Source organism: Danio rerio, chromosome 6 (genome assembly GCF_049306965.1).
Source record: "Danio rerio strain Tuebingen ecotype United States chromosome 6, GRCz12tu, whole genome shotgun sequence".
Classification (NCBI taxonomy): Eukaryota; Metazoa; Chordata; class Actinopteri; order Cypriniformes; family Danionidae; genus Danio; species Danio rerio.
Window position 1 is genome coordinate 33,811,136 of NC_133181.1, and position 22,565 is coordinate 33,833,700.

Below are 22,565 nucleotides of genomic sequence, written 5' to 3' on the forward strand. Positions count from 1 at the left end.
CTATCCTCCTCCTCCACCCGCATCCTCCACACTTACTACTGATGACTTTGCTACATTCTTCTGCACCAAAACTGCAAAAATCAGTGCTCAATTTGCTGCACCTACAACAAACACGCAAGATACAACACCAACACACTCACCTCTTTTTCTCAGCTCTCTGAGTCTGAGGTGTCCAAACTTGTGCTATCTAGCCATGCAACCACCTGTCCACTCGATCCCATTCCCTCTCATCTCTTGCAAGCCATCTCTCCTGCAGTCATACCAACACTGACTCACATAATTAACACATCTCTTGACTCTGGTTTATTCCCCACTACATTTAAGCAGGCTAGGGTAACCCCACTGCTAAAGAAACCCAACCTGGACCATACGCTACTTGAAAACTACAGACCAGTATCCCTGCTTCCATTCATGGCCAAGATTCTGGAGAAAGTAGTGTTCAATCAAGTCCTGGACTTTCTTACTCAAAACAATCTCATGGACAACAAGCAATCCGGCTTTAAGAAAGGCCACTCAACTGAGACTGCCCTGCTCTCGGTCGTGGAGGATCTCAGACTGGCTAAAGCAGACTCTAAATCATCAGTCCTCATTTTGCTGGACTTGTCAGCTGCTTTTGACACTGTCAACCACCAGATCCTGCTATCTACGCTTGAGTCACTGGGCGTTGCGGGCACTGTTATACAATGGTTCAGATCTTACCTCTCTGACAGGTCATTCAGGGTGTCTTGGAGGGGAGAGGTGTCCAACCTACAGCATCTAAACACTGGGGTACCTCAAGGCTCTGTTCTTGGGCCACTTCTCTTCTCCATCTACACATCATCTCTAGGACCAGTCATCCAGAGACATGGATTCTCCTACCACTGCTATGCTGATGATACCCAGCTATACCTCTCTTTTCATTCTGATGACCCCTCGGTTCCAGCTCGTATCTCAGCCTGCCTGTTGGATATTTCACACTGGATGAAAGATCATCATCTTCAGCTGAACCTCGCAAAAACGGAAATGCTTGTAGTTTCTGCCAACCCGACTCTACACCATAACTTTTCAATCCAGATGGATGGGGCAACCATTACTGCATCCAAAATGGTGAAAAGCCTTGGAGTAACGATTGATGACCAACTAAACTTCTCTGACCACATTTCTAGAACTGCTCGATCGTGCAGATTTGCACTCTATAACATCAGAAAGATCCGACCCTTCTTATCTGAACATGCAGCTCAACTCCTTGTTCAAGCTCTTGTTCTCTCCAAACTGGATTACTGCAACTCTCTACTAGCTGGGCTTCCAGCTAACTCTATCAAGCCTCTTCAACTGCTCCAGAATGCAGCAGCACGAGTTGTCTTCAATGAACCTAAACGAGCACATGTCACTCCGCTGCTAGTCCGTTTGCACTGGCTGCCAGTTGCTGCTCGCATCAAATTCAAAACTCTGATGTTTGCCTACAAAGTGACTTCTGGCCTAGCACCTTCTTATCTGCACTCACTTCTGCAGATCTATGTGCCCTCCAGAAACTTGCGTTCTGTGAATGAACGTCGCCTCGTGGTTCCATCCCAAAGAGGGAAAAAATCACTTTCGTGAACGCTCACGCTCAATCTGCCCAGTTGGTGGAATGAACTCCCTAACTGCATCAGAACAGCAGAGTCACTCGCTATTTTCAAGAAACGACTAAAAACTCAACTATTTAGTCTCCACTTCACTTCCTAATTGCCTCTTTGAATATCACACTAACTAACTGTACAAAAAAAAAAAAAAAAAAACTACTAACACTTCCCTTCTTAGACTTTACAGACCTGAAACTTGCCTTTAGTACTTATTCATTGTTGCTCTTATAGTTGTGTAAATTGCTTCCTTGTCCTCATTTGTAAGTCGCTTTGGATAAAAGCGTCTGCTAAATGACTAAATGTAAAATGTAAATGAATGAGACTGTAAGGGATAATAAAAACATTTTGAAGCATTATTATGTATTATATTTTTCTCAGTTTCAGTAGCTTCAATGCAAGGCTCTGAGTAACCGTACATTGCAATCTGCTCGGCAGTATTTGGCATCATGCAGTACTTTTTTCAACTCTGCAGACTGCTTGAAAAACACTACAATTCTAAATAAAAAAATAGCAGCACTTTTCATTATTGTATAGCGGCTGCAAGGCATTCAGAGAAACACAAACTTTTTAGCCAATTTCAAAATCATATTATTATGTAAAAAAAAAAAGAGAATAAAATCACATGCAGATTACATAAAGCATGCAAGCTACAATTAACGCTACATCCAAGACAGTCTTTCACCAACCTGCAGCATTTATGACTAAAAACAATGTCAAATGTTGCCTTAAATATTCCCACATACACATTACAGGATTTAACTGTGCTTATGATGCTATTAATCACACACACTGTACATAAATCAAATAATAATCTAATAATAACAATTCCACTTTCTCTAAAATATCAGCACTTTAATTATATTTACAACAGAGCTGTTGTTAGAGATGAATCTGCAAGGCTGTTTTGATGATAATACTCTAAAGGATTTGAACACAAAAGAGCTTTGCTGGTTGTTATGGTGATGTTGCCCACACACTGGCAGTACAGAGAGACAAATGCGCATGCCTTACCCATGCCCATGTTCTGCATTGTAGGAGACGGAGATCGTGCAGCATGCAGGAAGGGGTCTGGCTGCCCCATATTACCTGGACCCAGGAACGCACCCATGAAATCCTGTGGCTTAGGGGCAGGAGCGGGCCCAGACCCGAACGGGTCGAAAGCTGAAGAGTTAAAGAAAGTATTCAGAATCTTAGCTGAAATGCACATTTTTAAGACAGATCCAGTAGTTTAGTCAAATATTCACACATTGCTATGTTAATTTGTCACAAATTTGCCCCAAATACAATATGTAAATAAAAAATATATAGCAATCAATCAATTTGCTAAAATTTACAAAAGCAAAATGTTAAAAGTATGCATGCATGTGCTTTTAGGTACAGTAATATTTCAAATAAAAAATATGAGTTATAATAAGCAGTTATGTGGAGTTATTATTAATTACTTTAAAGTTCAAAAGAATAGATCAAATAAAAAATAAAAAAAACTAATTGGTTCAATGAAGTGTCTGCTAAATAATAATAATTACTTCATGAGTAATAAATATTATTAGTAAGCAGTAAATATTAGACTTTATTAGTAAAAAAAACTTTTGAATGGAAAAACAATATAGCTACAAGCACCATTAATGACGGACCCAAGACCCAGTTCCACCACCAGCATACTGGGATTTAGAAATCAATGCAGTTTGGGTACAAACATTAACCTTTTGGTAATCTTTGAATGTGCACATGTATATATGATATATGGATATTAATACTGTATTGTCAGATCATTGTTTTTGTTTGTTCCCATTTCATTTTACTTCCAGTGTTTTAGCCGATGCGCTGTTTAGCCCATCAGTTAACCTATTAACTCTTACTCCTCAACTAATAAGAAAGTCAATAGAAAGACAAGGCTACCCTGCCATTGACAAGCACAGGTACAGCTGAACAGGCCAGTCAGGTTGATAGACTCAGTGAGAAATCCCTGTCAAATTTGGGTAAAAAAATAATCAAAACTGATGGCAGTGGCTGACTTTTTTGCAGCATAGTCTTTACTTTTATAAAGCTGTTTTCCCTGCTTCTGTGTGTTTTTGCCCTTTTTGTATTACACTCTCTTTTTAAAATAAACTGAACTTACACTTCTGAAACTACCTCTTCTCATCCTAGCTCTTTGTCAGTCCAAACTTTACAGTAATAATGTTATGGAATAAATCAAATAAATCCCATTCAAATGAATAATTCCATCATTCAAATCAAGATGCTGCTTCACTCCACTGACTCCTGACAAACATCTCAGCTAAATGAGTTCAGCTGTCCATCTCTGTTACTGAACCATAAAGCACACTCACTGTTTCCAGATCGGGGTGAAGGTCCGGGTGAGGAGGACTGTGCGGATCTCCGCGGCGTGGACTGAGCAGAGCCTGGACAGCTGGCTGGCTGTGGTGTTGGTGGAGCTCCAAACAGATCCCCCAGCAGGTCTGTGGTAGTGTTGTTGGCTGGGGGTTGAGGGGAGGATGGAGGAATTTTAGCAGCGTCTCCATCCAGACCCAGAAGATCCACTTCCTCAGCTGCTGGAGGAGGCGGCGCTGCGGCCTGCGGCTCTGGCCTTTTAGCTGCTTTTGATTTCTCATTACTCGCGTTGCTCTGCTGGCTAGAAAGGGACAGCATCTCATCATCAGATGGTTCGCTCTCTTCATTCGGCCCCACTCTGCCTCCGCAACTGCTATGGCCCTGAGCGGGATCTAAGGGACAGACCGGAGAAAAGGTTTTGTTAATAAAACAACATCAAACGTGTCTATACAACTTAGGAGCGGTTTTCTAAATATTCTGAAATGTTTTTACTAGTGAAGCCTAGTGATATCACACTGTACCTTTTAAATTCACTAATACTAAGGTCTCATACTATTCAATTACTGTATTTTCCAGAAAATGTGTCACAATTTACTATAAATTTTTTATCTGAACTTGCAAACTTTTGTTCATAAAAAATATATAAAACATCTCTGAATAAAGCGTTGTCTCAACCCCTTGTGTTAAAGAGAAAAAAATCATCACTTTCTAAAAAATTTGCATTTAAATCACTGTCATAACAGTTTTTACCAAGTTTTTTAAATGCAATTTTGTTTTGTTTATGAACATCTTGTCACTTCCGTCCAGAATTCGGATATGTATAATGGAATGTGAATAGTGAATAATGGAATGTCTTAAAATGTGCTTAAATTAGTTGAATGGAAAAAGCACTGAAGAATAAAAACAACAACAACAAGTTGCATTGATTTATAAGTCATATTTTAATATTTTATTTAGACAATGTAAAATAGGCCACCCATAGTCCTAAATGAAACCAAACATTTATAAATATTATAAACTGGTATTTTACGTCCCCTCAGTATTTAAAAATGAATTTATTCATTCATTCATTTTCTTTTCGGCTTAGTCCCTTTATTAATCTGGGGTCGCCACAGCGGAATGAACCAACTTATCGCCAACTTATCCAGCAAATGCTTTACGCAGCGGATGCCCTTCCAGCCACAAGCCATCACTGGGAAACACCCATACAAACTGATTTACACGCATACACTACAGACAAATTAGCCTACCCAATACACTTATACCACGTCTTTGGACTATGAGGGAAACCGGAGGACCCGGAGAAAACCCACGCGAATAAGGGGAGAACATGGAAACTCCACACAGAAATGCCAACTGACCCAGCCGAGGCTCGAACCAGTGACCTTCTTGCTGTGAGGCGACAGCACTACCTACTGCGCCCCCGCATCGCCAGTATTCAAAATAGAAAAAAAAAATATATATATATATATATATATATATATATATATATATATATATATAAACAAACAAGAAATCATTGTGACATACACTATAAACAATACTTGCAATACACATCAAGCCTAAGCAAATTTTGTGGCAAATGTTCTTTACAAATACTCACTTGTCTCTTTATCTAAATTATCTCTATTTTGTGCATATTTTACATGCTTGATGTTAATTGCACTATATTAGACACTATACATATGGAGAAGAAAATAAATGTGACATATGTTCTGAAAATTACAGCACTAATCAAATTGTCTACATACACTTTAAATCTATTAATCAACCATGTACTGTTGACTCTCAGGAGCCTCCAACTCTACATCTTACCTTCCAAGTCCAAGCCCTCCATTTCATCTTCCAGGCAGAGAATAAAGTACATTAAACAGATGGTGTTTAGTTTAATTAAGCACAAATACTCTACAGACTGCCAGCAAATGACTGATGAGTTGACTTGTTCAAAGATTCACTGGGGGACAAACTACTGAGCATATGCTTGGAGACTAAAATCCACTAGACCATCATGTCACCATTGGTCATATGAAAACACTGGGTAACACTTCAGTATGGGGACAACTAGTTGCTTATTAGCTTGCATCCTTGTTGTTTATAAGTATCTTAGCATGACCCTATTGCACATCCCTTGATTCTATACTTTAATTTATCAGATGTTAACTTTGTGGATATCACAATGATTTCAGTGCTTTTATGTGGCCTAACTGCAAAAAAAAAGTTTAAATCTGGTTTACTATGTATCAATAAGTAGTAAATGAACAGTTTGAGGCAAACTAAAACATCAGTTAATACTGAATGTGTTTCTCATACTAAAGTGGCATGAAACCAGCAACTGTGCTTACTTTCTGATAATAAGGCCTGTAGATTGAACATTTAAAGCACATGAAAGCATAGTTTACACACATTTGTGATTCTGGAGTTTATACTGTTAAAAGCAGTTGACAGCAGTTTAGTTTTATAAAGTGTACACTTTGATTCCCTTCTAAAGTTTGCATATTCAGGCTCACAATTTTATTGTGATGTAAACTAATGTCGGCGCCAGTGGTGTAGTGGTTAGTCCGTCAACACAACCAGAGTTCGATTCCTGACCTCACAGTCCTATGCCGATACTTCCCCTCTCTCTGCTCCCCATGCTTTTCTGTCAATATTCTCTACTGTCCTATACAATAAAGGTGAAAAAAACCTAAAAAATAATTTTAAAAAAAGTCATGTCTGCTGAAAATGCATTACAATTATATTGAGGTATAAATAATGTGTAAAAATAATTTCATATTTAATTCAATCAAATAAATGCATGTTTGTCTACCATAAAACCCTCTAGTCTACTTAAGATATGCAATATACTTAATATTTTTTAATGTGATAGAAGAGTTGATATAAAATATTAAGAACTTAAAGGCCAAATAAAAGCACTGAAGTCATTATGATTATCCACAATGTTGATTTACTTTTGATACTGTAAGCAAAATCATCATGATTGTAATTTAGGGCTGCACTATATTGGAAAAAGACTGACATTGCAACATTTTACTACGATATATACTGTGATATGAGTACAATTGCACCAGATGATTTGAATAGCTCTATTTGTAAAGAATTCATAGTTTTAGAATGATTGAGATGATTTTGTATGTGCATAAAATAAACTTAATAAACAACAAGCAAAGTTAAACACAACAGAGCAAAGATACAAATGAAATAAACGACTTTTTATGATTTTCTGGGGAGTAAGAGTATTGTGGAACAGAAATAATTCATTCATCAATTTTCTTTTCGGCTTAGTCCCTTCCTTAATCTGAGGTCGCCACAGCGGAATGAACCGCCAACTTATACAGCATATGTTTTACGCAGCGGATGCCCTTCCAGCCATAATCCATAACTGGGAAACCCATACACACTCATTCGCACACATACATACACTATGGACAATTTGGCTTACCCAATTCACCTATACCACATAATATCTGGTCAACTACAATCCAGATTTTTTGTTTATTTAATTTAATTTTTTTTTTTTATGGATTCAATCGTTATTGAGATATCGATGCTGAAATGATATATTGTGCAGCTCTAATGTAATGTGAACAAAATTTCAGCTCTAACTCTAATGCTCTCAGCCAAAGAACTTGCATTAAAATATTAAAAGCCAAAAACATTTGTTTATAATTTTTGCGTGTTATTTATATATATTTTATAGTGTTGCATTAAAACACATCTGTTTAGCTGTGCCTTTACTGAGTGAGCACTGTGCTACGTCTGACAGATCACACCATTATATCTTTTTTTTTCTTTTTCATTCTTTTAGAACCTGTTTTAACACATTTTATTCTGTTTTTAATCACTTTTATTATTTATTTTTATTTTCTTATACTTGTCTTTTTTTACTCCTGTTTATGTAAAGCACTTTGGATAACTATTGTGTGTGAAATGTGCTATAGAAAAAACTTGCCTTGCCTATAAAGATTATAAAGTGTGTGTTTGTACTGTACCTGCAATAGCAAGTGCATCCTGGTGTTCCTGATGGCAGGAGAAGAGCACATTGGGGCTCAGGTCTTTGGTGGGAAACTGTTCCCATGGTGGAGTGAGATCTTTCTGTTTCTCCGTGCTTTCAACCTCGATATCTATCAGCACATGAAACAGCTGTGGGTATTTCTCTGGAGAATCACAGGCATCCAGCTCTGTCCTGGACAAACACATACACACAGACTTAAAAAAAAAACAAATATGTTCTTTATTTTTAGTTGCATCATATTTTAAATGATTGAATGCAATGAAAGTATTCCCTAGTATCTTCTCTCAGAGAGTATTCTCAAGGATATTATCTATGGTACTTGTGTTGTACATCCAAGTGTAAATGATTAAAAAATATAAGATGTAGGGTGGTGAAATTGGTCTTTTTTGAGTTTTTGAGGTTACATTGAAAAGTTAATTTGATAAGAAAAGCATAAATTGAATTGTTCAGAATGCAATTTGACATACGTTTACATTGCCAACTTTAAAATTTGTAATTATTTTAATCATATCAAATCACCATTTTGCAGCACAATTAAAATATCTTGCAGTGGAAATTATATATTTTTATTATAAATAAAAGTTCATATATGCTGTGCAGCTCTAGTTTACTCTCATTTTAGCATCATTAAGATAATGAGATTTTTTGGCAAACACTTGATGTTTTATTTATTATTTAAAGATATTTTATTTCAGCTACATTGTTGTGCAGCGACAACAACAAAAAAACCAAGGAGTTGGTGAACGCCCCTCTTACTCCCCTGTATATATTAACAACACTGCAGTAGAGACTGTACAGCAGGTAAAAATCCTGGGGGTCCACGTTACTGAGAACTTGACCTGGTCTCTTAATACTACTTGTCTTGCAAAGAAAGCGAACCAACAGCTGCACTTTCTGAGAAGGTTAAAAAGAGCACACCTCAGCCCATCAATCCTTACAACTTTTCACAGAGAAGCTCTTGAGGCTTCACTAATGGCATTTCTCTTTAGTATGAGAATAGCAGTGTATCTGACAAGAACACCATTAAGAAGAAAATAAAATCAGCTGAAAGGTCCGTTGGAGTCAAAATGACATCTATCGAGGAGCTGTATCAACAACGCTCTCAGTCTAGAGCAAATAGCATTTTAAGGGATCCAACCCACCCTGGCCAAAGTCTGCTCACGTTCATGCCATCAGCGTTACAGAAGCCAGAGAAGCAAATCAGCGTGGTTTCATGATAGTTTTTATCCTGTCATTATAAGACTTTTAAATAATATCAAATCTTAAATATTACTATAAACTTCAATAAATAGTTTAATGAGAACAATATGTTAATATTATAACTATTATAACAAACTGTGCAATAGTTACTTAAGTATTAATTAATTTCCTTCTGTGATTTTAAAATTGGGTTATATTTTTTATAACTGTATTTTTATATATTTATGAAGTTATAAAAGCTGTTTTATTTAGTTAGTTGATTATATGTGTTTGATGTTTTTTATGTTTTTGTTGGGTCTGATGCAACATCATTTTGTTCTGCATTACAATTTATTGTGATGTTTTGAGTGACAAAAAAAGCAGAAACTGAAAGGAAAAAGGAAACTAAAACTGGAAACTGAAAATTTAATTTAGTTATTTTATTTTCATGGCTACTTTTTTTTTGCCATTTAAATAACCATGTAGTCTATTAATCAATACTGACTGCCCTGTTAAGGGTAATAAATGATCTTATAGTTGCAGCAGATTCTGGGGCTTGTGGCATTTTGGTTTTGTTAGATCTTAGTGCCGCATTCATACCATTTGTCACTCTACTTCTGGACAGATGGCAAAAGTGGATTGGTTTTTCTGGTTTAGCCTTAAACTGGATTGAATCATATCTTTCGGAAAGCAAGCAATTTGTCTATTCTGGTGCAAAAAGATCTTAAACAATTCCATTGCAGTGGGATGTCCCTCAGGGGTCTGTATTGGGTCCTACTCTTTTTATTATTTGTGTGTTGCCTGTTGGGCAGATCATTCAAAAGTATGGTCTGGGTTACCACTGTTTTGCAGATGATGCCCAGATTGAGCTTCTGCTTAAATCTTTTAGACGATCTGTCTCACATATTCCACCATTTCAGTGCAACGATTATGAAAGGGGTGGAAAAGAAACACTTACTTCATAAACTTCAAGACTGTGCTGCCAGGGGCAATGAAACCAGTGTGGAACTGAATCTGGAATATCTGGGTGTTTGTTACCTGCAAAACAACACAGCGTTGAACTCATTGCCAAAAAACTAATGTAGCAAACATTCAGTCGCTACAGCTACATCTGACATCATTTTCTAGATTTAAAGTAATCAGTCTCATACCTTGGCCTGAAGTGCATGAGAGCGCATGTGATAGACTGAAATCACCACGTCTCCTTGTGCGCTCACTCCCACAGGAAACACCACTTTGCCCTCCTGAATCCTGTGTTCTCTGAGACCAACATGCACACACAGTACATTACAACACCATTACACCAATAAATAAAACAAATGTTATAAAGGATAAAGCTATATTCAACTATTATAATATTGAATGTTCAGCAAACAAGCAATATATGGGAAAATAATTAGATTATATTATTAATTCATCTTTATTAATATTATTTTTTTTATTCAAAAAAAAAAAAAATAGATCCAAACAACATATTGTGGGTGACCATCCCTGTTCCTGGAGATCCACTTTCCTGCAGATTTCAGTTGCAACCCATATTAAACACACCTGTCTGTAATTATCAAGTGCTGTTCAAGTTCTAATTAATTCATACAGGTGTGTTTGATCAGCGTTGGAGCTGAAATCTGCAGGAAGGTAGATCTCCAGGAACAGGGTTGGTTACCCTTATTGTAAACCTTTAAGATCGAAACCTTGAATTACTTTAAATTTCAATTCAGCAATTTGTACTTTATTCCCTTTCAAACTCCAATTCAACTTCCTGTCAGGAGGACAATTTAGTTTAATAGCTTTCAGATTTAAATAAGTGTTTATAAATGATTAAATAATTTATTTTTGTTTAACCCTGTTCTTCTGACTTATAAAAAAGATAACTGGATAACCGACTAATGAAACACTATGATATCCATAAAAAAAAGAGGACCTAAAAATTGCTTTTTGTAAATGTGCCCTGATTTTTGTCAAATCAAATATAGTTCAAATATAAAGAATTAATGTTTATTGGTATCAGGCAAAATCTTGATGTTGGTGCAATCCTAGGGAATATATATCCATTCATTTCATATAATTTCAACTATGCTTTTAATATATAACATCATGCCTACCTCATTCTCTCGTACTCCTGAGCTGTAGAAAATATCTTGGTCTCACCAATTAGTACATCACAAAATGGCCGACAGCCACTGCGCTGTTTGTTGAAGCAGGGAACAGGACTGATTGTGACAGTTTTAATAACTAGTGGTTTGGAGTGGGGTACGGTGGGCTTCTCTGAGACTAAACTGCATACATAACCTATGTACCTGGAAAAAAAAACACACACACACAAACAAGAATGTCAGTACAAAAATGTACTATATACAAAGTTAAGGTCAAAATTACTAGCCCTCCTGTGATTTTTTTTTCTTTTTTCAAATATTTCCAAAATGAGTTACAAATATTCCACAGTATTTCCTATAATATGTTTTTCTTTTAGAGAAAGTCCTAATTGTTTTATTACAGCTAGAATGAAAGCAATTTTTAATTAAAAAAAATTAAGGTTAATTTTATTAAGCAATATACACTATTTTTGACATGCTTAATTAGCCTAATAGCCTAATTAACCCTTTGCCTAATTAACCTAATTAAGCCTTTAAATGTCACTTCAAGCTGAATACTAGTATCTTGAAAAATACCTAGTAAAATATTATACACTGTCATCATGGCAAAAGATAAAATAAATCAGTCATTAGAAATTATTAAGTCAAACTATTATGTTTAGAAATGTGTTGAAAAATATCTTCTTACTATTAAACAGAAAGTGGGAAAAATACAGGGAGGCTAATAATTCAGGAAGACTGTATATTACACTTGTGTACAGTTACCAGTTGCTTGAATTATTTGTTGAGTTTACTGTTCAATAGCTCTTCACCCATTTGTTATTTTTTTGATCAAAGCTACACTTTTTCAGAGCTGTGGTCTGATTGCTTGTACCTCCTATGGGAGGGCCACAGGCCAGATCCAGGCCTCTTGGCGCTGAGAAGCTGCATGGCTGGCACCGGGTTGGCGAAAAGATGGCAGAAACAGAACATGGCACAGACCAGCACGCCTGAAGGAGCTCTGCCATCCTGAAAGAGCAAACAAGTGTTACAAGAGATCTGAAAAGGCAGAATCTTATTTATTTTTTATTCATATTATATTATATTATATTATATTATATTATATTACTGATAAATACTTAATCATGTTAATAAATGTTAATAACATTTTAAGAAAACAATCTGAAAAATTCTCACACATTTTAAGTATTTAAACATATAAATAAATAAGCATAAAAACTATTTCAATTTAATATACTTCATTAGCATGTTTATTCTTCCATATAATATTAATAAATCATTGAAAAAAAGTCATGATGAAAAAATTTAAATATAGAATGCAACAATAACAATAAAATATAAGCAAACACAGAGATTACCTGGCCAACAACAGTCAGCACTTGAATTTAGCAATGCTAAAAGGTGATAGCATTCCACTTGGTAATTAAAGCAGAGATTCATTTGATTAAGCCGACAACAATTTATTGAACTCTAACTGTTGCAATGAGCAGCTTCTTATTTTCTAAACAACCATGTCAGAAGACACATCCTGTGGTCATGGAAAAAAAAAAGTTCTGTTTCAGAAGTGTCAAATTACTGGCCTGCATCAAGCAAGAGGTCACAGACGGTCACATGTTGGATGAATTCAATTCAAAAGACTTCAACAGCTAAACTTCAAGTAATGTTTATTGGTAAAAGTAGGAGCATTTCCACACATACAAGTTGAAAAGAACTCAAGGGATTGGGAGTAAACAGCTGTGTAGATGCTTATCAGTGAGGCTAATCAGAAATAAAGGGTTCAGTTTTCTAGGAAGCATAAAAATTAGACTGGAAACAAATCATGTGGTCTGATGAGACCAAATTTAGAGTTTTTATGTCATTATTAGCCTCAAGAAACTCAAAAGATAATTCACCGCAAAATGAAAATGTACACTGTAAATAAGGCTGGGTTCCACACAATTCCTTCATGTTGTCCCAACACAAATCTATTAACCCTTAAAGAGGTATTTTGTGGGCACCTAATGGGCCTATATGATTATTTTTTCTTAAAAGCAGTTTTATTGTTTTTTTTATCAGTCAGACTCAAGTGTCATATATTATTTTAAACAGGAGAACCTGAAGCTTCAATCTGTATCATTTAAAGGTCCAGTCTAAAATATTTTTTGGCCCAAAAACATATGAACAGACAGAAAATATTCCAGAATTTTAAGGAAAACGTTTTTTTTTTTTTTTTTTTTTTTTAAAGTGGCATTTTTTAGTTATTAAAAACAAAACCTTATGAAGTTTTTTTTCTTTAGAAATATTTCCATCTCTTTCTTTTGCCAATCTTTGAATTATACGGATCGGATCAGCGGATCAAAAGTTATTGAACATTTAAGAACAATTATTTTTAGCCGTGGGCGGCTGTTTCGGTCTTTAAGAGTTAGGTTAACTTAATTGTTTTTACAAATTTAAGTGGACTAAACTCAAAACAATTAAGTTGTCTTTGCAAAAAAACTCAAAAATTGTGTTGATTCAGCTCATTTTAAATAAGTAGCTTGAACAAGCAGCAAAAATATTTTTTGAGCGTACTCCCTATCTAGTTGTTCCAAACCTGAGTTTCTTTCTCCTGTTGAGCAAAAAAGAAGATATTTTGAAAAATGTTTGTAACCAATGAGTTAACTGATTTCATAGTAGGAAAAACAATGATATGGGAGTCATATCATATCACTGACTAGTTACCAAGATTCTCCAAAAGATCTTCTTATGTTTGGAAAAACTTTGAATTTCCATTTTTAAGTGAACTCTCCTTTTAAACCCTGAACTTGAAAATAACCTGCTGGAAATGTGAATAATAAATCTGGTTTATGAAGTCATGGCTGTTTAATGCTGCGTGAACAACATCAAAAGATCTTCTTACCGAACAGGTGATTACACACACATTCTTGGGGTTTTGCTTGAGCCAGTTGTACATATTCTTACACACGGCAAATAGGTTGTGAAGACTTGGAGCCTGTCTGGACGGCCAATTGCATTCAGAAACCTACAGATGAATGACAAGATGCTCACTGAGAGAGTAAAGACACTGAAAACTTAATAAGGCAAATATACAAAACAAATAAAGATTTCACTAATCATAAATAAAAAAAAAAATTATGAAAATTAAGGTAAATAAGTAAAATATTCCTACAGCAGTATGGCATCTGTGTAAGAACAAAACATCAAAAGTCATCAAATATCACATGTATTATTTATGATAAAGCCATCCCTTCAATGTTAATAATACATCAAGTTGTTGCAATTTTTTTCATTAGCAAAAAATAATTGAATAAAATGAGCTAGATATTCTTAAGCTGTGGAAAATGAGAATGAGAAAATGAGAAAAGCACTGTTTAATATTTAATGCAAAATGCCAGAAGAGTCAGCAAAGTCATCAGTATCATTTCTGGTGAGAAATAAGTCTTGTACCGTAAGTAAGTGAGTAGTTCCCAAACATTCTTCTGTACCCCAGAGCACAATTACTAAGGCTAAAGCACCTCTTAATCCATTTAAGTCATATTTTATATCACTTAGCACTATACAGTATTATTGCAGTAGCCATTACTATGATGATTTAGTTCTAAACTACAGTCTGAACAGTCAATGCTATGGGTGAAAATACATCTTGTAGCTTTTCCTCTTCTTAGTGAGGCATCTGGGACCCAACGGATAAACATTCTACATGACTGATTTATGACTGTTTTTTTTTTTACTTTTCCCATGACATTTTATGTTTTAACATCAACAAAAATTTCATGATGAGAAAAACAGTTACATTAAAGCTACAATCATTTAGGAGATGAAAAAGTTAAGAGCTGAAAAAGTTGATTCAGGACAAAGTAAACCTTTTACTCAACCTCATAAAAAACTGTTCATCTTTAGATTGCAAATGAAGATATTTTTAATGAAATCTGAAATGTAGTTTTAATAAAATTTCTGTCCTTCTACTGAAAGTTTATTCAACCAGATACAATTCATGAAGAGATCACATAATAAACCCATATGAATTGAGCGGTTTGATCTGAGACTTCAGATGAGAAATGATTTCTTTATATGATAAACAGATTTATTTAGGCATGCGAGTTTTGGGTGAGCAGATTTTAAATGAAGATACAAAAAATTCTCTGATTTTATTTAAAACAGAATTGTCTTTTTGGGTTTAGAATAACATGAGGATGAGTAAATGTCAAGTTGAACTAGTCCTTTAATCCCCCTAAAATTCTCTCATATTTAAATGCATTGTTTTAAGGATTCTCCACTAATTAACAGGCTGTTGACAGCAAGGATTTTTGCAGTATTTTCTTATATTGGCACAAACATCATTTACATACAATCTGTTTACCTACATTTCATTGTTAAATGCAGCATATTGTTACATAATTTGTAAAAAATGCACATGGAATTATATGCAAGTAAGCCTTGGCATAATAAAATGGTTTGTGCATCTAGAGAAAAAAACCCAGATGTTGTTTATGATAATGTTTTGACAGTTCAGTGAGCAATGATTGAGAAACCTTTTTATACAAAGACCTAAATGTAAAATTAAAGCTGGGATTGTATCAAATGTAAAGTGACTTTACGTCTTTCTTTTTTTATGTTGCACACACATACATCTTGTACAATTTTTAAATTTAGACACAACCAAAGACAAGACGGACATCTTTATAAATGCTTCAAGGTCATAAACTGAAACATGATAATTCCCTTGATCTTTTGACATTGTAAACATTTTTTACTTTCTCATGAGCCTAAAACAGCTTATACTGAAGCCAGTCTGCCAAAATGGCAGGTTAACAGTCTTTGTATTGCTATGTTTCAGATATTTAATCATGTTTCAGACCAAGTGATGAAGAACTGGCTCTTTGGTCACTTTATTTTACCACAAATTTATTTACCAACAATGCACAATCTGATGCTTGGTTTATCAGACAATTGAAGATAATGCTGTGCTTATTACCAGGGGTGGGTAGTATGTATGATACAAGTATTTAAAATACGCATTTCAAATACAAAATAGTATTTTGTAATGTGTATTTTATATGGTTTATTAAAATGGCTTAATATTTTGTATCAACATGCTTTGGTGTCTCGTATTTTTGTAATTTAAAATACTGTAAAATAATTTGTAAGAAGTCTACAAAATGATACCTAAAATTGTGGCCTCTGATTGATGCTTTCTTAGTTATTTGCCTAAGCTTGAGATCAGACCAGAAAACTGATTAATATTGAAGAAGGTGGTCAATGCTTGAAGTATGGATGAAAATATTCAACACACATAAAAAAATAACAACAAACAAATGGCATGGGTATGTTTGAGAGCAAGTCCACAGTCATTGAAAATAGTATACTCCACAATGCTAAAAACAGTAATATTTAATAGCAGTATAGTGTACAATGCATTAGCATCTTGTTTTAAAAATGCATCAAAATGTTTTAAAAATGAGATGGAATAAATTATCAGTCCAAAAACAAGAATATGGAGCCTATGGCATATCATCATTCTCAGTCTCAGTGCTGCAGGTGGACATGTAAATGACGTTTAGAAATATAAAAACACCTAAAGATACTGTACTGGTGTTCAACAGGCAAACTGAGACTCTTTCAGTTAAAGAAGATCTGAAAAACTCTAGGGGGAATGAGTAAACTGCACAAATAGTAAAAGTTTTAGATGGATTGTTGATGTAGATGCCATGACAAGAAGACAAACAACATAAATAAGTCCTACAGTATTCTTACAATACTTCATTGGCAGTTTTAAATGCCAGTAGCTGATCCGCAGGTGCGCTTTATAGTTAATGAAGAGGAAAGATGTCTGTCTATGAAGAGTTTATTTGCAAAAACTGATTACTCCATTTTGAAGATAATATATTTTGTATTGAAGAGTACAACAGCAAAAACATGATTTATAAAAATTACTAAAACTAAAACTTTCAGAAATCATCTTTTTAAATTAAGTATTGAAGATTTCAATTGCAAAAAAACAACCTAAATTCTACTTAAAAAAAATAATTAAACAACCTCTTCATATACAGTATCACCCTAATGGCACGGAGGCTCAGTGGACACCTCACAGCTAGAAGGTTGTTGGTTCGAGCCTCAGCTGCGTCAGTTGGCATTTCTGTGTGGAGTTTGAATATTCTACCGGTTTTGGCGTGGGTTTCCTCTGGGTGCTCCGGTTTCCCCCACAAGTCCAAACACATGCGGTATAAGTGAATATAATGAACTAAATTGGTCGTAGTGTATGAGTGTGTGGGTGAATGAGTGTGTATGGGTGTTTCCCAGTACAGGGTTGCGGCTGGAAGGGCATCCGCTGCATAAAACATATGCTGGAATAGTTGGTGGTTTATTCTGCTGCGTCAACCCCTGATAAATAAGGGACATTCATGAATGAATGAATATATCTCACTTTAAAAAAAGTAAGACTGTTAAAAGGTGGTGTCAATTTCACTAACCACCCAATGGATGGAAACACAATGAAAAGATATAGTACTATATTCCAACTCATTATCTGCATTATATGTTTTTTAAAGTAATTAAAGAGCTCATGAGAAGCTTCAGAAGCTGAATTAAACTTGCTCTGAGAAACGCTGCTGCTGTCAAACATTGTTTATTTCACAGAGTCAGTTTAATGATGAAGGGATTGATCAAATAGGCCAACAGATGGAAGGTTTCATGTTCCCTTGTAAAAGTATTTTGTAGTATTTTCAAAATACAAAATACAGTATTTTATTTTGATACTTGTTGGCTGCTGTATGTTGTAATTTATTTGATACGTGTAAAACTGAGGTATTAAGTATTTTATTTTAAAATACATTTCAATGTATTTTTGCCCATCTCTGCTCATTACATTGAATGCAACAGTAATGTCCTTCCAGACAAGTGCGAGTAACTGTTTTATTACATGCTCACCATTGCTTTGTTATTACAGATCATCTGACATATACTCTACTGTACACTCAATAGTACAAGTTTACATTGGTTTGCAAACAGCTTTTCTTTCAACCAACAAAAAAATTATCTATTACTTCTAAATTATATTTGTGATTAATTATATTGCTAACATTGTAAATGAACATCAGAAATCATAATACAATAATAAAATCAGTTTATGACACTTTCAAACATAAGCTGTTACTATTAGGCCTACTTGCGCTTTGTTTTGCAAACTGAGCTGGAATGTGACAAGTGTATCAGGAAATGCAGCTGATTGCACTCACTCTGTTGGAGAACTTGGCTCCTCGATAGTTCCTCTGTGACAGGTTGAAAACAGTGTAGTGGTCAGCATGCCGTGAGTCCAGAAAAGAGCGGATATCCTCTGTGTGGTTCCTGTAGCCCATCTCCACCGTCTCAGCAGGATATGACATCACTGACAGAATGAAAAGACCATTAGGAACGAATCATAACACTTAGTTTGGCCAATACAAACACTGCATTATTTGCACATAGCTAAAAACCCAAACACCAAAAAGATAAAAGATTGCCATTAAAGGCATAGTTCACCCAAAAATGAAAATTCTATAATCCTTTAACTCATCCTCCACTTGTTCCAAACATGTTTGTGCTTCTTTCTTTTGTTTAGCACAAAGGAAGATATTGAAGAATGTTGAGAAAAACAAACAGCCATTGACTTCCATTGTATTTTTGTTGTATTTGTCAATGGATGTCAATGGATGTTTGTTGAAACATTTTTAAAAATATCTTGTTTTGAGTTCAATAGATGAAAGAAATTCTAGAACCACTTTCTAGAACAACTTGAGAGTAAATAAATAGTGAGGACATTTTCATATGTGGAATTCCAGAAGTTTTCCGGAAGACAGAACAATACGGCAGATGGGTGGAAGTTCTGAAATACAGGAGACTCCCGCGAAAAACTTGAGTGTTTACAGGTATGCATTACAGTTTATTTGCCTGTATATGATTTTTACTCTAAAAGTGACAGTAGACATTAACTTAACACATTATTATGGAAGTTTTTTCCTAACAAAATTAAAATGAAAATTCAAATGCTTAAAAGATCAAATGATAAATCAAATGCTCAAACTATAAATCAAATGCTCAAACCGACATTGCAAATGATAAATCAAATCCTCAAACTGACTCTGCAAATGATAAATCAAATGCTCAAACGGACTTTGCAAATGATAAATCAAATCCTCAAACCGACTCCTCAAATGATAAATCAAATGCTCAAACTGACATCGCAAATGGTGAATCAAATGCTCAAACTATAAATCAATATATGAAAATATGATTATATAATCATATAAGAATATATGAATATAAGAATATATGATTATATAAATCAAACAAGACTGGAAAACTAACTTTAAGCATGTTCTACATGTGGATGAAAAATGTTACACAATAAAGGTAACAACAAATTAGGTGAAATTTGACAAGGATATCTTATGTAATAAAATATTAATTTAAATTAAGATTTATTAAACCTGCCATTTATTTAAAGTTGCGCTTGTAACGTCAGTTATGTAACTTTTTTTTATCATCTTGCCGTATGGTTTTTCGTGGCCTCCTATGATAGATGTACCCATCTGTTGAACACTTCAGAATGTGGACAGAAGCAGTAGGAGATTTCTCGCTTTCTCTTTCACGAGTTTATACGGATACGACGTGGTATAGTGCACGCAAATCTGAACGCCTTGAAAAAGTTGTAGCGCTACCGGTTGTTGTCAACAACAAACTCTTCCGCCTTAAAGCTCCGCCTATGCTGGTTGATTGACACCTCATTTGCATTTGATTTATCATCTGCGATGTCAGTTTGAGGATTTGATTCACCATTTGCGATGTCAGTTTGAGCATTTGATTCACCAATTGCGGAGTCGTTTAAGGATTTGATTCACCATTTGCAGAGTTGTTTGAGCATTTGATTCACCATTTGCAATGTCGGTTTAAGGATTTTATTTATAGTTTGAGCATTTGATTCACCATTTGCGATGTCAGTTTGAGGATTTGATTTATCATTTGCGATGTCAGTTTGAGGATTTGATTTATCATTTGCGATGTCAGTTTGAGGATTTGATTTATCATTTGCGATGTCAGTTTGAGCATTTGATTCACCATTTGAGGAGTCGGTTTGAGGATTTGATTTATCATTTGCAAAGTCCGTTTGAGCATTTGATTTATCATTTGCAGAGTCAGTTTGAGGATTTGATTTATCATTTGCAATGTCGGTTTGAGCATTTGATTTATAGTTTGAGCATTTGATTTATCATTTGATCTTTTAAGCATTTGAATTTTCATTTGAATTTTGTTAGGAAAAAACTGCCATACATTATGAGTCATGAAGAAAAAAAAAACTACCATAAAAAAAAGATCTTTGATGGAGTAAATTAACAGCACATTTTTATTTTAAAGGGAACTTTCTAATGCACTTAACGTTAAGTAAATATATTTTAACATACTCTTTACACCAAAATCATGAGACTGATAAAAACGCTGAAAGATTACATAAGTTAAAACAACCAAAACAGTTCAAGGTGCAAAAGAGTATGCGAGGACAGTGTGTGTACACAAATGTGTGTAAATCGATCCGTATGTGAAACTGCACAAAAAAAAACCTTGGAGGAATTACAAATACAACAGGTTTATCATTCACTACCCCAGAATTTTCATTACTCACCGATAATACGTGAGGTGATGTAGGCAATGTCCAACTCCCCTTTTGTATACCTAGATTACACACAAGAAGATACAGAAACTCAGTATTGACAACATAACATACCGCATATTCATATGTAATTTAAAGGCATAATAGTTCATTTTTTCTTTATTTCATTAAATCCTTAAATTCTCAATAGACTTGTATTGAATGTTTTATTATGATAAATATACATAGTGCAAGTTTTTTCATTTTATTTACCAAGGATCCAGTATAGTGATCATAAGCGACAATAAACGCTGCAAAAGATTTCACTTCTAATGAATGCTATTCCTTTTAATCTTATGAACATTTACTATATCAAAAAATGTATAATGGTTTTCCATTAAATAAAAATGATCAAATAAATCTGAAAAAAAATTGTCGACATTGATAACACTAAGAACTGTTACTTGCGCAGCACATTATAGGAGACTCTATATTTCAAAATTTTAGGGGGGCTATTGTGCCAAAATCACTTCTATAAGGGGTTTAAACAAAGTTGCCAATGGTCTGTGATTATAACCAGCTTCTAATAGTAAAAATTCATTAATCATATTTTTATAATCACACTTCAAAAAAAAAAAACTATCTGTAGAAACACGTTGGATGAGGTTCTCCGTTTGTACGTGTCATTAGAGTCCTGTCTATTAGCCTATGGCAATCTCTCCCTCATTAGCGTAGGATAAAAGTCTTGTTTTTGAATCTACCACTATGTTGACACACAGGCATTTGTAGCCCCGCCTTCTTTAGAAAAAAACAATTAGAATTTAATCATGTATTTAATGATGAAAATAATCATTTGAATTTGAAGTCACAGTCACCAAAATGGCACAATTAGGACCAAAGCCTAAAAAGGACTGTTTCAAAATTCGAATAGTTCTAAAACATTTTTGTTTATACATATTTTAAGCTAAATCTTCTCATATACACTCCAGGGACATTAGAAACTTATTTTACATCTTGAAAAAAAAAAAAGAAGAATAGGTCCCATTTAAAATATATTCTCATAGAAACCAGTTATTTTTAAATCTGTTTTATTTGAAATCAAAAAATGCACCCTTTATGAGTCCAATAACCAGAAATATTACAGACCTTAAAATATATGAAGAGTTCAGATACAAAATCCTCTAAGTCCCATCTGAAATTATTGCTTTTAGTGCCATTAATTGATTTTTTAATAATTTTTAAAAATATTTTAATTATTTTTTTTAATCAAATAATGCACCCTTTATGAGTCCTAAAACCAGAAATCTTAAAGACCCCAAAATATTTGAAGAGTTCAGATACAAAATCCTCTAAGTCCCATCTGAAATTATTGCTTTTAGTGCCATTAATTGATTTTTTGATAATTTTTAAAAATATTTTAATTATTTTTTTAATCAAATAATGCACCCTTTATGAGTCCTATAACCAGAAATCTTAAAGACCCCAAAATATTTGAAGAGTTCAGATGCAAAATCTTCTAAGTGCCATCTGAAATTTTCCTATGTGTTGATTTACTAATTTCACTTACATTTACATTTACATTTACATTTAGTCATTTAGCAGACGCTTTTATCCAAAGCGACTTACAAATGAGGACAAGGAAGCAATTTACACAACTAAGAGCAACAATGAATAAGTACTAAAGGCAAGTTTCAGGTCTGTAAAGTCTAAGAAGGGAAGTGTTAGTAGTTTTTTTTTTTTTTTTTTTT

General features: G+C 34.3%; 1 protein-coding gene across 27 annotated transcripts in view; it reads right to left on the reverse strand.

The window, feature by feature from the left end:
- The window catches only part of dnajc6 (DnaJ (Hsp40) homolog, subfamily C, member 6), a 69,634-nt gene that overhangs the window by 16,171 nt on the left and 30,898 nt on the right, over positions 1–22,565 (reverse strand). For 8 of the 27 annotated variants that reach the window (XM_073954279.1, XM_073954284.1, XM_068221997.2 and 5 more), the window contains 10 exons: positions 20,851–20,900; positions 18,431–18,579; positions 14,095–14,217; positions 12,091–12,224; positions 11,226–11,420; positions 10,275–10,383; positions 10,082–10,161; positions 7,922–8,115; positions 3,932–4,324; positions 2,613–2,762 (listed from right to left, as the gene is read on the reverse strand). In XM_073954279.1, coding sequence (XP_073810380.1) covers positions 2,613–2,762; positions 3,932–4,324; positions 7,922–8,115; positions 10,082–10,161; positions 10,275–10,383; positions 11,226–11,420; positions 12,091–12,224; positions 14,095–14,217; positions 18,431–18,579; positions 20,851–20,900 — 1,577 coding nt within the window. Of the gene's footprint in view, positions 1–2,612; positions 2,763–3,931; positions 4,325–5,747; positions 5,775–7,921; positions 8,116–10,081; positions 10,162–10,274; positions 10,384–11,225; positions 11,421–12,090; positions 12,225–14,094; positions 14,218–18,430; positions 18,580–20,850; positions 20,901–22,565 lie in introns of all 27 variants that reach the window. The other 19 variants (XM_073954277.1, XM_073954283.1, XM_073954282.1 and 16 more) reach the window with 5 other exon arrangements.